Source organism: Heloderma suspectum, chromosome 9 (assembly GCF_057233095.1).
Source record: "Heloderma suspectum isolate Gila_16-S chromosome 9, 16-S_ref, whole genome shotgun sequence".
NCBI lineage: Eukaryota > Metazoa > Chordata > Lepidosauria > Squamata > Helodermatidae > Heloderma > Heloderma suspectum.
Genome location: NC_139466.1, coordinates 25,435,062 through 25,451,642, shown reverse-complemented (window position 1 = coordinate 25,451,642; position 16,581 = coordinate 25,435,062). Strand labels below are relative to the sequence as shown.

Genomic DNA, 16,581 nt, shown 5'->3' with positions numbered 1-16,581 from the left:
AATGCCAGATGTTGGGGAGACAACAGGGACACTCTTTTGCCTTCAGACCCAGCTTCTGAGATTCCAGAGGCATCTATCTGGCTGGCTGATCGCTGAAACTATGCTAGACTAGATTAGCCTCTTACAGGCTGTTCAGATTTAACAGCACTTTTTGGTGGCAATTCATGGCTTGTTCTTGGGTTAACTTGGGGTTGTTTAACCCACAAACAACCCCAGGTTCCCGGGTTTGGACATCACAGTAACAACCCTCGAATGCTACATTTGAGGGCTGTTACTAAAAATAGGAAGCAGTTTGGTGTGGCATATGTCCCCACAATTAACACATGAATTGCCGCTGAAAGGAGCTGTTACGTCTGAACACAGTCATTGTCTGACCAGTAGAACTCTCTTCTTATATTGTTTCTTTTGAAGACTTATACCCCACTTTACAGCCCCAATAACCTCTCAAAGCAGCTTAAGAAGATTCTCAAAATAAGATAAGAAATCCAGTAAAAGAACAGAGGTTACATGAGTCCATATGGAATCAGACTTTTACAGCCAGCATTTCCTGCTGTTGTCCTTCCCTGGTGCCATACCAGGTAGCAGCTCCCACCAAACTTCTCCAAGGCAAGAGAGTGGGGCTGAGCAACTGGGTTTCACTCAGCCTGTGATATCTTCGGTTCATGCAGTACCAGATTCTGGGGACAAACCAGAGACAGTATACCACTGAATGCCAGACACTGGTGGCAGATAACAGGGGAAGCCCATCTCTATTATCCCCTGTTCATGAGCTTTCTGGAAACACATCCATGGTCAATGTTAATGGCTAGAGTGTTGGACTAGGAATGGTTAGACTTAGGTTCAAATCCTCACTTAGAGCACAATCCTATCGGATCTGCCCTGGGTACTCATAAGCTTCTGACACACTCTGTTGCACCCCTCTATGAGCTCATGTTTGTGAGCTAGTAGAAGCAGCCAGCACGGTTCTCTCTACGCTGGCTGCAAGGGGGCAGGGTGCTTGGTTTCCTGGCTCTAGGGTTGGAGCACTGTCTCTGGCATCAGATCCAGGAATCCGAAATATCCTATGTCCCCCAGACGCTGTCTAGGGGGCCACAGGATTGCTCTCCCTGCCATAAAGCTCTCTGGATGACAATGGGCCAGTTACCAACTTGCAGCCTAACCTATGTCATACGGTTGCTGTGAGGATAGAATGGGGAGAGGTCTATGTACACTAACTTGAGCTCCTTGGAAGAAAGACAATATATAAATGCAATAAATAAATAAACAAACCAGGATGCTGGACTAGACTGGTGTCTTGGTCTGGACCAGCAGAGTTCTTACATACAGGCGTACTCAACACAAACAACCTATTCTTCCCTTCTCGCAGAGCCTGGTCGGCCCCGTGTGTTGTCTGTAACACCCTGACTACTGAATTCGGGCTCCACAGAAGAATCAAGTTTTGTGGCACACTAAAGACTAACATTTATTATGCCATAAGCCAGCCTTCCCCAACCTTGTGACCTCCAGATATTTTAGATTTCAACTCCCATCAGCCCCAGCCAACATGGCTAGAGGTCAGGAATGCTGGAAGCTGTAGTCCAAAATATCCAGAGGCCACCAGATTGGAAAGGGTAGCATAAGCTTTCATGGACTAGAGTCCACTTCATCAAACATAAAGTCTTATTCTCAGTTGATATAAAACAGATGGATGTGGAAAAACAGTAAATACAAATAATACAGTCTACGACAATTCAATTCAGAGAGCTTCAGCTACTGAGCAGTATAGAAATGAAATAAATAAAATAAAAATTAAAGTATATGCATAATAAGCACACAGGGCATTTGCAGTAGCAGTAACCCACCATAAGACAATCTTTCCAAGTTTGTTAGATTTAAAATCTCTGTACCCCACTGTTCCATCTGACAATATGCCTCCAAGGCAGCTTACAAGCCTCCAAAGGCCCTTACAAAACACAAACATATGTTTTTTTTCTTTAAAAAGAATTAATTTTAAAATCAAATTAAGGGTCCACTCCTATGCATGTTTAGACAGAAAGAAGTCCTACAACTCCCAGCATTCCCCAGCCAGCAGTGGATTGCACCTTAAGGGTGCAATCCTATGAAGATAGTCTCCAGCCTCTAAACTTGGAGGCTGCTGACTACCGAATGCAGGGCGGCCAGAGCATGGAGGGGATCCTCTCCTCCATGCTCTGTCTGACCTGCACTTTCAGCTAGATGCGTGATTTTGCATGTCTAGCTGGGGACTTCGGAGGCGGGGGGACGCATGGCACATAGGGAGCCTCATAAAGCCCCTTTTTGCCCTCTCCGTGCTCCATTCCCAAGCATGGAGATGGAGAAGAACTGCACCGGCTATAAGGTGGAGGGGACTGCGGTCTTTGGGAATCAAGCTCTGACCTCCTATGGCTGTCTAGACAGTGTCTGGTGGCCACAGGATTGCTCTTTAAGTTTTTTAAAGTTTTAAAATATGTCACAGTGGGATAGGAAATCATTTGATTCATGCTCAAACAGATGGAATCAAACTACTTGATACATTTGAATTCAGCAGGTGCTATAAGACTGGTTTTGCTGCAATAGCAGTGATGTAATGGAGCCAGGGCTCTCAAGGACATAGCACCAGCATTTTTTTTTATTAGCAGGGCCGCCAATGTCATCTGCCACCCCTTCAGAATTGCCTTCTCCCTTTGAGCTTACCTGCAATCCTCATAACAGCTGATGGGAAATCAATTTTCCCAGCAACAATATATGGTTCCTTGTTATAATGCAAAGTATTTTGGGGCAGCTTGGTCTTGAATGGGTATTCGCTTTCCCAAAGATCTGTTCCTGGTGGAGATGAGAACTGCTAGAACTGGTTTGTTGATATGGATCAACACAGGTTCCTGTTTTGGATTCTCCTTGGGGGCATGGCTATGGGGACTGTCATGAGCACGTGAATTTACCTCTACACCACTGTGCAACTAACAAGGCTACCCTTCTGGAAGGCTCCATGGAGGGGTTGGTTAACAAAGAATCATAGAACAGTAGGGTTGAAAGGGGCCTATAAGGCCATCGAGTCCAACCCCCCACTCAATGCAGGAATCTAAGTCAAAGCATCCCTGACAGATGGCTGTCCAGCCTCGACTTGAATGCCTCCAGTGTGGGAGAGCCCACCACCTCCCTAGGTAATTGGTTCCATTTTCGTACTGCTCTAACAGTCAGGAAGTTTTTCCTGATGTTCAACCGGAATCTGTCTCCCTGTCACTTGAGCCCATTATTCCGTGTCCTGTGCTCTGGGATGACCGAGAAGAGATCCTGGCCTTCCTCTCTGTGCCAACCTTTCAAGTCCTTGAAGAGCACGATCATACCTCCCCTCAGTCTCAACAGGCCCGTTGGCAGGGCTCCTAACCCAGGCCCGCAGTGCAGTCTCCAAGTGCAAGGCTGGTGGGAGAAAAGGGCCTAGACGAGGCTGGGCTGTCCTTAAAGGGCCAGTGCAGAGTTACACATATAAGAAAAAATAACGCCAGAACCCACAGCCAGGCAATATCGTTATGAGGACCAACCAAATATATACAACATTGTAGTTCACTGTGCCCAAGTAGCACCTAGTCCACAATATCCCCTCCCCCACTTTTTGTCAGCCTTTTCTCCTCAGAAAAAGAACGACCCGCCTGAGCCCCGCCCTCAATCTACGGCAACTCTCTCCCTTTAATAAATATAAAAACCTCCCTCCTGCCTCCCTCCGACCCTCAGTTCCCTTCTGACCCCGCCACCACAGCCACGACCCCTTCTCCATTGCGCGACCCGCGTCCAGGCCTACCTTTCTCTCCCGCTGTCATAACAACCCCCGCGACGAGCCTCCCTGTTTAACCGCTCTTCAGTTCAAAATTTTTTTTTTCTCCGCGCAGGCGCACATCGTAATCCGGCGGCCAGAGCGGGGCGGGGAAGCCTCGGCGCTCGGAGGAGTCGGTTCCCATTGGTTGCTCGGCTGCCATAGTCGCCTGGAGCGTCGCTGATTGGTATGAGCATGCGCGACGTTTCCCCCTCGCTTTAGACGCAACGCAGATGGATGATATCATCACGATCTCCAGATGCGGAGTCGGGAGGAAAAGTGGGAGGGGCTGTTCCGATACAGCCGCTGCCTAGATATGGGGGGGGGGGGGAAGAGAGAGAGAGAAAGAAGCTGCGCATGCTCACAGTGTATCTGCGAAAACGGGCGGGCTGTTGTTGGTTGTGGGGTTTAGTGACTCTCTGAGGGGAAAGGGACGAAGAGAGAAAATGACCTAGGTGGGGCCTAGTCTCTACCTGTCAGACACACACAAACAGCCTTATTTCTCTGTCACTGCATTTGCTTTTATTCAAGAATAAACAAAGTTATTAACGCTATTACATAATTCAGAGGGATAATTTCAAATACATAAGCACCCTCCACACTTCCCCACTTACAGCCGTATATCTCCTCTTTATTTAGCCCTCTAGTCATCGATTCAAACGTCTGTTCTGTTCATCCTATAAAAACGCAGCCCTAAATATCCAGCGGACTCCGCCGTCGGTCACGTTTTCAGACGTTAATTCGCCTCCGCCCCCAGGAAACAGGACAAGGCTTTCTGACATAGCTCAGAGGCCAAGGCGGCAACTTGGAAGCGAGCCCCATTAAACGGAGGGGTCCATGGGGTCACGAAGAGTCGGACACGACTTAACGACTGAACAACGAAAAACGCACACAGGGTTGGGCTCCAAGAGGGCCCTCTGCCATGAACTCATTAGGTGTCTCAGCCTCTGTGTTCCTTCACCACTACACGAACGTAGCAACACTGGCCCACCCTACAGGGTTGTTGTAAAAGTTACAAGGCAATGTGTACGAAGTGCTCTGAACAGTCTAAAGTAGGGCAGGGGAAGGTGTGCCCTGCCCCCCATGTTGTTGGACTGCAACTCTCCATTTGCTAAGCCAGCTAGGGCTCATGGGAGCTGCAGTCCAACAACATCGGGAGGGCCGGCACCCCCTGCAAGTGTTTTAAGTTGTTGTTGTTCAGTCGTTCAGTCGTGTCCGACTCATTCGTGACCCCATGGACCATAGCACGCCAGGCCTTCCTGTCGTGCGCTATCATTTAAAAAACAAACAGTGATCAGTCCCAAACACTTCTGGTTCATTTTAAGTTAATTCTGCAACTGTGCAAGTTAGTTGTTTCATTGCTTTTGTGGCCAGTGTGATAACAAGTTGCACGTCTATGTACTTTTATTCAACTCCTTCAGTACGTTGGACAGCGGTCTCCTCTGGCACCACTGGAGACTTTTGTACAGTACGTGGACAGGGGCGAGTTTTCAGACTTTCTACCTTGGCAGAACCCTGCACATTGCAAAGGATCCTGGGGGCATATTCAAAGGCTTCTGGTTGCCCTGAATGAACTGAGAACATATCATACAATGCTCCCAGAACTCTCCCTTGTGGCTATGCAATGCAGGGGAAAACTGGTAGCAGTGGGCATGACTGAGGAACCCCCATAAGCTTTGGCAGAATATCAGAAATTCCCACAAAAGTTTGCAATCCATGTCTAGTGGATCCCGGCACCCTTCAGATGAGCTGGACCATGGCCATGCTGGTTGGGAATTATGGGAATTGCAGTCCAACACATCTGGACGGTGCCAGGTTGGGAAGGCAGATCTAGATTAATAACTTGATATTTGTATTATTTGGCATCTGGACATACAGTTAGAGCCTCTTCTTATATTACTTGGGGTTTTTTTTTGCCATGTAATGGATAAAAGATCCTTAGAGGCAGTGCCATGGAAAGGTCCAGGCATGCTTCTCCCTCATACGCGCACTCTGAATGCACATCCATACTTTTCCCATCTAGCAGTGAAAGGGCAAACATAAGGACTGATCAAGACTCACAAACAGGCTATCTAGGATTGAGTAGCCCATGCCTGCTGTAGAGTTATTATCGTTGCTTGTGGTGTGTCTTCCACCTCTGCAGCGTGGGGAGCTGGTCACACACTCCTTTTTTTATGCAGTCCTTCTTTGTAGTTTCTTTTGAGGTGGAGAATTCACCAGCAGCTTAATTGGCTGTGCTCAAGATGCAATCCAGCCCCGAGTCTTCCAGATTACTGTGCTCACCTTTATTAATTATTTATTTAATGCTTATTTATTCAACATGTATTGATCTTCCTCTCAGCAGCCGTAGGATCAGCTCCAGCAACTCTAGGGGGCAACCTGAAACCATCACCTCACCTCATAGAGGAGGGGTAGGTAATTTGTGGCCCTCCAGAAGTTCTGGCTTACAGCTCCCATGATCCCTCACCATTGGCTATGCTGGCTTGGTGTAATAGAAGTTGTAGGCCACAACGTCTCAAGGGCCACAAGTTGTCCACCCCTGTGCTAGAACCTTATTTGAATGTCTGCAGCTCCTTCCTCCTCCATTCCATCTCAAGATTGTGATCATGCAGATACCAGGACTTCAACAAATCATTTTTTCTCTCCCTCCCTTTCCCCTGCCCCTAACCCACTTATTGTAACATCTTGCATGATGAAGGGAACTGCAGAGCTTGAAACCATGCACATTTTTTGGTGTTCTTCTGGTTGTCCTAAAGTTATTACACTAATGTGGATTTTGGAAACTTTGTTTAGGAAGATCATCTTTAGGGCTGACCCCATTGGTTATTTTGGGATAATAGACCCAGAACTCACTTGTACCTCTTTGACATGTTCAAGGACAGCATATCAGAGATCAAGGTGAGTTGAAAAAGGCTACAGCCCCTTATCATTTCAGGAGTCCCTGGCTCATCTTCTCTCTGTCACCAAGGAATTAATAAACTGCAATAGGCAGATATACGGCATTTCAATCATAAGCATCACACATATAAAATTCAACAATTTACAAGGCAATTTTCCTCCAAATTTCAAAAAGTTTATTTTTTTATAAATTAAGGGGAGAATAAGAAGGGGGGGAGGAGGAGAATGCAAACTGGACAATACCAAGAATGGCAACATACTTTTAAAAAAGGTATTTCTCATGACTATTTAACCTTTCCTTCTATTCCCTCTCCAAGCGCAGCACTAACACCGTTGAACCAGCTTCTTAGCAAAGACCTCACAATGTCCTAGCTCATCAGATCCCCCATGTGGGATGGAAAAGGAATCTCATTCTTAGAGTCAAGCCCCCAGCCACCCACAGTAACATGTCACTCCTTCAAGCCAGAGTGAATGAATGGCATTAAAAGCAGGTTTGTGCGTAGCAGGCAGTGATCAGTCCCTGATCTTTCGACAGCAGCACAGACAGACTTGGGAGGGGAGACAATGGCACAGTTTATTATTGGGTGTTCTTTATCTCTGCTGAGAGAGGTGGGTGCAATGCACCACTTGGCTCATGTGAAGCATTATGGTGGGGGGGAAGGTCCATCCTTCCAGTACTAGATGCTGGGCAGAAGCGGGAGAAAGGATTGAGAAAGTGAGCAAGCAAGTGATTAGGAACTTTCTTCCCATTCCTTTTGCCCCTGAAGAATACAGACTGGTGAAGAGGCAGTTCAAGTTAAGCTATTCAGCCATCAATTATATCTCTCTCATACACACGCAAATACACGCACATGCACGCACACACACTCAACACAAGGTACATTGATTCCCCCCTAGATCCATTAATTTAAGTCATGTCTGTACATGTGTCGGGGGAACAGCAGAGGGCAATTCAAGAGGTTTGGAGCGCACAAGCCCAGTTGTTGCTTAGCTGGCGAACTTAAGGTTTCCCCCATGCTCCAAAATGTAACCCTTTAAAAAACCAAAAAAAGAAATGCAAATCTTTTGGGTGTTTTGGAGAGAGAGAGAGAGAGAGGAGAGAGAGAGAAAGAGAGAGAGGAGGTTCTGTGTGTCCCTCAAAGACGCCCCACTAGGACACCTTGATTTTGCCCTTCTCTGGGGCTGTTCCTGCGAGAAGTGGCTGGTCCTCTCCATTCACCGACAGGGTCCTCTTCTCCAGTAGGTGCTCCTCAGGTTGACGGGCGATCAGCAGGCGGCAGGTGAGCAGGATGCCAAAGACCAGGGCATGGGCATAGCGTTTGAGGGGGTCACCCACCAGCTGGTGGAAGAAGAGCACGGCCAGAACAAGCAGCAGCAGCACAAAGTTAGCTACATCCTTGGGGCGCCCAGGGACCAGTGTCATGACAATGCCGCAGGCCACCTCTAGGGCTCCGATGCTCTTGCGGAGAATGATGGAGCTGACTCCCATCTTCTTGAGCATGGGCAGCGCACGGACATAGCTCTTGTAGGCTCGTTTCTGCAATCAAAGCAGCAAGAGCGTGACATTCAGTACCAGTTGGGCTCTGACATATAGCTTGCCTTGTCTCTCTCAGAGGCCCCAAATAGAGTACAGCTTTGATCTGGAATGAAGCTGTGTGGGGAATATCAGTCTTGTCTGTAAGGACACCTGTCAGATAACAAGAAGCAGATAGCCAAGACAGATATGATATTCTCCCCCTTCAGCCAATATTTCCCACCATAAGGTTAGAAAGTTCTCAGAAAGTCACCCACCATACCCTAGGGCAGGGTCTTTCCCCCCACATTGTGTTGTCCCATGGTAGTGAAGCCCATCCTCAAACCACAGAAAGCCTTGATCAGACTTTTGTGCTATTGAGAAGTACTCTGAATAGGTAAGGCAGGGGTGGGCAACTGCAGGAGCTCTGGAGGCCATTTTTGTGCCCTGGACATCACACTCCACCCCCAACTTAAAAAAGAAAAGAAAAAGCAGTAGTAAACTGTTTTATGGTGCTTGGTAGTGCCCAAACAGTTAAATTTAGCTTGACTGCAAGATAGATTTGACCATTTTAGCACACCACAGTAGCTATGGAGCTAAATTTGACCCCTTTAGCAAAATCTGTTTAGCTAAACAAGCTAAATTGGAGTCTGTTAGCATTCCATAGTGCTGAAAGTGTCCATTTTCCCCCTGGAATTTCCACCCATATACATGCCAAGGCAATAACAACAGCAACAACAACAATAATATATTGAGGATGCCCAACAGCAAAGAATGAAAGACAGTAATCATAATATACAAATATGCAGTTAACTAAAAACAATATAAAAGAGCCAATACATCAACACTCTTAAAAATCACAGTAAAATCAGGAAGTACCAGGACCTAAAATTGCACATTAATTTTATTTATTTAAAATATTTCTTGACTGCTTTTCAGAGCAGAAGCCCTCCCAAGGCAGCTTACAACGATAAAATACATAAAAACAGTTAAAATATTAAAAGTGATAAAAACATAAAAACAATAAAAACAACAACGAAAGCCAACAATAAAACCAGCAACAATGTCAACAGTAGTAACAGCAACAATAGCAGTCGTATCGATAGAAGGCCAAGGTAAAATATTATGTTTTCAAGGCCTTCATAAAAGTCAGCAATTACAGAGCATTAAAACCCTGCTGAAATAAAAACGCTTGATAAAAATGAGTCAGAGAGTGAGCTTAATTAATATCAATCAGGAGAGTATTCCAGAGCCATGGCACCACCACAGAAAAGGCTGTTCCTTGTGCTCATTCAGCTGCTTTCTTGGGATGATACTGAGAACAGGGACTTTAGTACTGTTTTTAGTATAAAGACAGGCTTATCCAGGAGTCTTAAGACAGGGTTGGGCAACTTGTGGCCAACAGATGTTTTGGCCTACAACTCCCATCAGGCCTAGCCAGTATAGGCAACAATGAGGTATCATGGGAGTTGCAGGTGAAAACACATTTGGAGGGCCACAAGTTGCCCACCTCTACCTGAAGGTAACCTGGTCCTAGAACTATTTATTCATTTAAAGGATTTTTAACTAGGCTTTCAGGGCACATTGCATACTTATTTGGTAGTAAACCCCATGGGACTCAGTGAGACTTACTTCTGAGTAAACATGCTGAAGACTGGTTTGTATTATTAGGTTACTGAAATGTTTTCCACTTTTTGCAATGCCTAACACAACACCACTTATCATAAGCAAAGTCCAAGCAATATCATTGATCACAGCTAACTTCCATCATTTGTCTGGATCCTGTCTCCATTTTGCCAAGAGCTTACACCAAGTAATCTGTTGATGAAACACAACAAATACTACTTCTGCAATATTTAGACTTGCCAGATGTTCGTTTTCTGAAGAGATGGGGAAAATTGAGCCATTATACAATTGCAGAGCTAAAATTACTTTCATGAACCCTCCAGATTGGAGGAACTTGACAAAGGCTGCTTGTAGGGCTGAAACTTTATAGCACAATCCAATAAATCTCCTTGAAGCATGTTCCATGGAAGTTTAATGGGGCTTACACTCAGGTAAGTGAGTATAGGATTGCAGCATTTGTGGGTTCATTGGTTAGATGAATCAACAATTAAAATTGATTTGGTTGACTAAATGTCATCCCTGCTCAACATATTTTTTAATACAAGGACTTATTAATTAAGAGATGTCAAGCACCATCTTAAGAGGCGTTCCGTTCTGAATGATGCCTAGTGTCACATACTTCACTATCCAAAAAATCTTTGTTTGCTGCTGCCTGCAGCAACAGCACAGGTCTTCTTGGGAATTACTTCCTGTTGGCTGCCATTTTGTTTCCTCACAAGGCCCTGGATGTTGTGTCACTCCAAGAGATCCTGGGGGGTAATGGTGACCACCACAAAAAAAATGGCCACCTGTTCTGGTAGCTGCTTTCACCCACCCCTCACCCCCAGAATGGGAAAATAACATGGCAGCTGCCAGGAAATACCTACTGAGAGGATCACTGGTGCCGCCAGAAAAGGTGAAAGGCATGGGTAGGTGTAATAAAAATGAACTCATATTCACGACTCTTGGCAATTATTTCATAACAAAAGAAAATGGAACCATATCAACCCTGTTCCGTTCAATTTTCCATTTGTTACTGAACCAGTGTGTAACTCTAATATAGGCAGCCTGTGATCTTTCACCTGGGAGAGAGCTCCCCAAATGTAACACCTCCTAGGAACAGCCAGCAAAGAAGAAGCTCTCTAAGTGCAGACTTAAGGAGCATGATGATGGTAACAACCAGCAGACAAAACCTTTGCTACTGGCCTTACTTGAAAATCCCATGTTCAAACGGAAAAACTGAGCCACGCCGCAGATCCCAACCATCCAACTGTTTGGCGTCTTTCTAGTCAGGAAAATAATGAGCGTTGTTCCAGGTGCATGTGTGTATTTTTAATGCAGTTTGGAGGTTGGGAGATAGATCATGATGAGCAGCAGAGAAAAAGAAAGATAAAGCAAAACCTGGCATACGTTGCATGCATTTTAAACAACCTATAAAACTCCCTTTCTTTGTTTAAAAGACCACAGCAAGAACAGTTCACTAAAAAGCAAAGGCGGCTGTGTTGATGAGGGCACCTATGCTAGTGACACTGAGGTCCTGTTTCATAAAAATAAATAAGAACGTTAGGGCAAGAGAGGAGGGTTGGAGGAGCTTGGAGAGTTACACTCAGCTTGACACGCTTCAGCATTGCTGTTATTGTCCTTTACTCCTCGCTTCCCAAAATCCTTCGTCAATCCTCCAGGGAGACAGCTTGACACAATCGGAACGGCTGAGATTCATTCGTCCGATATTCAGGGCTTTGGCAAGGCAAAAACAGAACATGCTAGAAAGTTCTGCAGCTGTTTGTGTTCCTTGAGGCTCCGGGAAACTCCAGCCATTTCATTAAAGGAATAGACCTACAATGGGTGAGTAAAACATACTGGAGGAGGCGAAAACACATAACACAATGGGCAGTGTGCTTTGGCTGCCTGCATCGTGACACAGGTGGGGTTCACCAGTGGATTCCTTATGGGCAAGGAACAAGGGAAGAGGAAAGCATCTTGGCTTATTGGGAGACAGACACTGCACCTCCTCCATTAGCCAGAAATCTCAGGCTGGTGAGGGACCCACGTCTGGCATTTTCCAGAACCTTCCCTTGGGGAGAGAAAGGGAGGGAATTGCTTTGCCCTTCGCCAGAGGCAGCCCAAGACATTTTTGATACTTGCATCAGACTATCCACATCTGCCCCCGGCTCGCCCACAGTGGTAATACACCAGGTAATTGCCCATTTGTGGCCCTTTACTGATGGTACTCAGAATCTGCTCCCTTGATGTGGGCTGCCTCATCCTGTCGAGCTGGCACTGCCTTTGGCATGAGACGGGGATCTGCTCGGGATCGTTTGGAGGCAAAGAGATGCACCCAGGACCCTGCGTGAGCTTGCTGCCCACCATCAACACACTTGGAACACTACCTGCCCCTACTTGTGAAAATAATGGAGGGGAAAGCTATGCACTTATGCTGTGACTGATCGTTTCTCCTCAGGGCGGATAAATCTATTTTCTGTGCACTGCTGTCCCCATTCTATTTCTCCCTCTTCCTGCTTTCCTTCGCTTACATTCTGTAATATCTTTTTGCTCTGTAAAGAAACAGCCCTAGAGAGAAAGACCAAAAGGACTTAAGCCACTGACTCACAGTAAATATGATTTTAGCAGCAGCAGCAGCAGCAGGGGGAAGGATCAGAGCTTTTCTGTTCCCAGCTGGATAAGGATGTCGTTTCTGTGTGTGGGGGACCCATTTCCCTTCTCCCACCCTGGGCACATCCACAGCAGCTGCGGTTTTCTTTTTCAGGGCTGATCCTGCTTGCAAGGTGAGACCCAGCCAGCAGCAGGGATGTTGTGTCAGCTCCGCCAGCCAGCAAGATGTCTCCCACCGTTCCTGCGCTACTCACCATCTCGTTGTAGGCATCTTTGCTGAGCCTCGGGGTCAGTTTGATGGTCCCCATGAAGACAAAGAAGAGCCCCAAGGCTACCGAGAGGGCCACTATGGTTACAGTCCTGGGAGAGGCCATCGCGGGTCACGGCGCTGGTCCTACCGCGGTCTGGCACCCTGGCTGCGCAAGGAGATGGTCAGTCACCATAGAAGGAGATCAGGAAAGGCTGCAGAGGCAGAGATGACAAAAGAGAGAGGCACTCTGCCTCCCCTGTTCAGCCACCTCTGGGTCCTAATGTCCCACTCCCACGATGACAGCAAGATGCCTTTTCATAACAGAAAAGGTTATGGATGAGAAAACAGAATCTCGCTGTAGCACTCGCCCGTCAAAGTGATTTGCAAAGCCTTCACAAGGTCCACTACCGTTCTTGTCCTCAGATGGAAATCTGCAAAATAGCCTGACTCCCACACAGGGATGGAATGTCTAAGGATTACATTTCATAGCAGCAGCTGTTCCTCTTTGGCATCGTGAGATGGTATGGGCTTGTGCTTTCATCCCTGGACCTATTCCAAACAGCAGATTTTCACATGACATGAGTGTCTGATATTCAAAACATATTTTTTTAACTCCTGGAAGCAGGTGAGTCCTGTGGGCACTTCAGTAGCTATTTGGATCCCAGGTACAGTGCAGAAATGAAGATGGTATAGATAGCAGCAGCCACTAGCCACTAGCCACTCAGGGATCTCTCCCTAGCCCAAGCAAACGATCCAGCCATTTATTCCTCCTTCTTCCTTCCTCCCTGGTCTTTACTTTCTGAGGGGAAGCCTTGCTTACTATACCTGAGTCTACTGAAGTTCTTTTGGCCATGGTGCGGAGGAGGGACTTCTTAGTTGTGGCACCCACCATGTGGAATGATCTCCCCACTGAGATCAGGCGGGCTCCTAGTGTGGAATGCTTCCGGTGTGGAGTGCTTCTATCAACAACTTAAAACACATTTGTTTACCCAGACATTTCCCTGACCTCTAGCAGTGTAAGCTGCCCCTGGTTATCTGAATGAGAAGTTTTTGTTTTATCATTATTTTGTTTTAATGATTTGTTTTATTGTATTTTATCATGAGTTTATCTTGTAAACCACTTTGGGATTTATTTATTTTTTAAATTAAAAGTGGTATAGAAATTCTTTGGAATAAATAAAATATTTCAACCAGGCGCTGTGCTCATTTCATCCACCCACAGCACTGAACAATCACAGCTGAATTCCGCATCCATACGCATCTGTACTGTATACGATTTGGAGCACGCAAAATTTGTCCTTCTTTAAAGTGGGGCAATAACCAGCAGGATTAACAGTATCCCATAGTGAGCCCCAGATGCCTGCAATATGGATTATGCAGTACTCAGGGGCTTGCTACTGCTAGATAATTATTGAGACAAGTGCTATATACACATGATGATGACAACGATGGTTTATTAATGGTTGCAGGGAATCCTAAAGGGTGATTGAAAATGGACAAATGTTCAAGCTTTGCTACCCTTTCATAATCAATACATTGTTGAGGGCTAGAAGACGATGGAACATGCTGTTGTAACACTGCTTTCCTGTTTGTTCAGTAACATCTTGACTGCAATCCAAGGATATTTAGTCTCACCCACAGCTCACTCTCTTATATGTTTCAGTGGGGCTTGCAAAAGAGATTTTCATGGTCAATTGGATTTGTTTTTTTTTAATGTATTATTACATTTACCTTTTTTCCTCTTGCAAGAAACCCAAGGCGCCTTACGTGGTCCTCCTCCTATTTTATCCTCACAACAACCCTGTAAGGTAGGTTAGGCTGAGAGTCAGTGACTGGCCCAAAGTCACCCAGTGAGCTTCACAGCCCAAGTGGGGACTAGAACCTGGATCTCCTGAGTCCCAGTCCAATACTCTAACCGCTACACCATGTTGGCTGTCTGGAAGCAAGTTCTCTTGTTACCTGGAAGCCAACCTGCCCATTTCAAAGTACTGAGTGGTGTGTTCAGGAGCAGAGTGGTGGTGCAGGAGATGCCTTAACATAGATGAGAAATATTATTTATGAAGCTCATTTTAAAAGCCAACCATCAGCTAGGCACTGCTCGCCTTGCTATTTTAAGAGAGGCTCTGCCCACAGGTTTATAATCCATATGAAGCTGCCTTATATAGAACCAGACTATTGGTCCATCTGGCCCAGTATTGCCTACTTTGGTTTACAGTAGCTCATTTCTCCTGGCCCTAATACATGAGATCCTTTAACTGGAGATGCTGGGGTTAAACCTGGGGCCATAAGCATCAAGAAGAAACTGTCTAGGCCAGAGCTGTGGGCAGCCTTACCTGAAGTGAGCAAAATCCAGCCTGCAGTCAGTCAAAGGATCTACGGCCTCAAGTGCAGCATGTAGGATATTCTCCTCTGTTCTGACCATGCATGGACAAAAAAGCAGAACCCCTACAAGTTATAGCCAGTCAGGATGCCTGTAACTGACTGGGGTCTCCAACATAGTGCCCGTGGGCACCAATGTGCCCCCAGATACTTCCCTTGGTGCCTGCCAAGCTCCCTGCCTACCTTTTATTTAAGATTTTAAAAATTATTTTTAATTGGGACACTGGCATTCTGCAAAGTTAAGTGCTGCCCTCCAGAACTATCTTCATTTGGGTTCAAGAGAGTAGTTTTGTTTTGGAGCTCAAACCCCATCTCTGCCTCATACTTAGGTTCTAAGGTTTCTTTTAGTCTCCTAGTTTGTTTTCTGTTTGCTGACTGGCCGTGTCCACCATGTCAGCCATTTTATGAATGGGCTAGCCCCCCCGGCAGCCATTTTATGAATGGACTAGCCCACCCTTGTGGCAGCCATTTTGTGAGAGTATTCACAACATGCTCTCAAAATTCCAAATGTCCCCACTGACCCCAAAAGTTTGAATCCCCTGGCCTGTCACATGGGCTGATTCTGGGCATTATTATTCATGTTTGTGTCACATAAGGGGTCAAGGGCCCTCTCTCCCCCCACACCCTCTGCAATTCTAGGTTGCATCTGGCCTCAAATGCTATGGTTCACCATTCAAGCCTGAGACTCCTCAACAGAGACACAGGTTCAACTAGGACATCACTTCAGTCTCCAATTCATTATCAGGCACAGGCAGTAAGTTCATGCACTCCCTATAAAGACGTATTGCTCTCATCTTTCATAAATCAGCATGTCCCTAATTGGAAACATCATTTGAAGCAGGCAAACTACTGTCCCTGTAGGCTATGGGTGGGCAGAAGGTAAACCAGAATCTAGTAGTAGATTTTTGCATGATTTGTAGTAGATCAGCAAGGTTTTCTGACTCTCAGCTGTTTAACAGTAGCAACAAGTAAAGACCTTCCCCTCACCTAAATGAGCACGTGGGGGAAACCAGGAGTGAATTGTTTTGTGAAAGGACTTGTGATCTTGGTTCGGGTAATGATCACAAATTCCTGGGCTGAACATGTGTTCAGAGGCATCCTGTTCCTTAATTCTTTGCCTGTGTCCACCTAACTGTGGTTAATGGACCACAGAGTGCTAGTAAAAAATGGGAGTCGATCCTGTAAGCCTGAATTCTGCGCACCCCTGCCATAAGTCACAGATTGTCTCCAAACCATGAATTGAAACCATGGTTTCAACTGGGTTTGCAAATCATGGTTTGGAAATCAAACTCCAGTTAGCTCAAACCCCAGAAGGGGGGTGGGTAAGCTATCTGAATGAGGGAGCCCACATGCCCACAGACAATTCCTGATCCACAAAAAATTATGGTCTGAAGGATTGGGAAGGCAAGACCACACCTGAAGTGAGCAGTAAGGAAGGAGGAGGAGGAAAATCAATCAGACAAGACAAAAAGGAGAGCCCATGACTATGTCGGAGAAATCCGCAATGGAAACAGATGA

The 16,581-nt window shown here is 46.0% G+C and overlaps 2 protein-coding genes across 11 annotated transcripts in view; both read right to left on the bottom strand.

Annotated features, from left to right (window-relative positions):
* Window positions 1–3,857, bottom strand: part of CENPI (centromere protein I) — a 31,380-nt gene extending 27,523 nt beyond the window's left edge. For 5 of the 10 annotated variants that reach the window (XM_084813849.1, XM_084813854.1, XM_084813852.1 and 2 more), the window contains exon 1: window positions 3,794–3,857. Coding sequence is in view for 1 of the 10 variants with exons in the window: in XM_084813848.1 (XP_084669974.1) it covers window positions 576–664 (89 nt within the window). In the remaining 9 variants the exon portion in view is untranslated. Of the gene's footprint in view, window positions 1–507; window positions 678–3,793 lie in introns of those variants that run through there. The other 5 variants (XM_084813851.1, XM_084813857.1, XM_084813848.1 and 2 more) reach the window with 3 other exon arrangements.
* A 3,003-nt stretch (window positions 3,858–6,860) lies between these two features.
* TMEM35A (transmembrane protein 35A) lies at window positions 6,861–12,928 on the bottom strand. Its single transcript, XM_084813321.1, has 2 exons — window positions 12,689–12,928; window positions 6,861–8,240 (listed from the first exon to the last, which is right to left on the bottom strand). Exons 1-2 carry the CDS (start codon window positions 12,806–12,808, stop codon window positions 7,854–7,856), a joined length of 507 nt encoding a protein of 168 aa, XP_084669447.1. The 5' UTR covers window positions 12,809–12,928; the 3' UTR covers window positions 6,861–7,853.
* Window positions 12,929–16,581: the final 3,653 nt, after the last annotated feature.

Coding starts and splice junctions, on each gene's coding strand:
- TMEM35A (XM_084813321.1), bottom strand. CDS start 12,808: ATGGCCTCTCCCAGGACTGTAACCATAGTGGCCCTCTCGGTAGCCTTG. Junction 8,241..12,688: donor AAGATGCCTACAACGAGATG/GTGAGTAGCGCA, acceptor CTTTGATTGCAG/AAACGAGCCTACAAGAGCTA.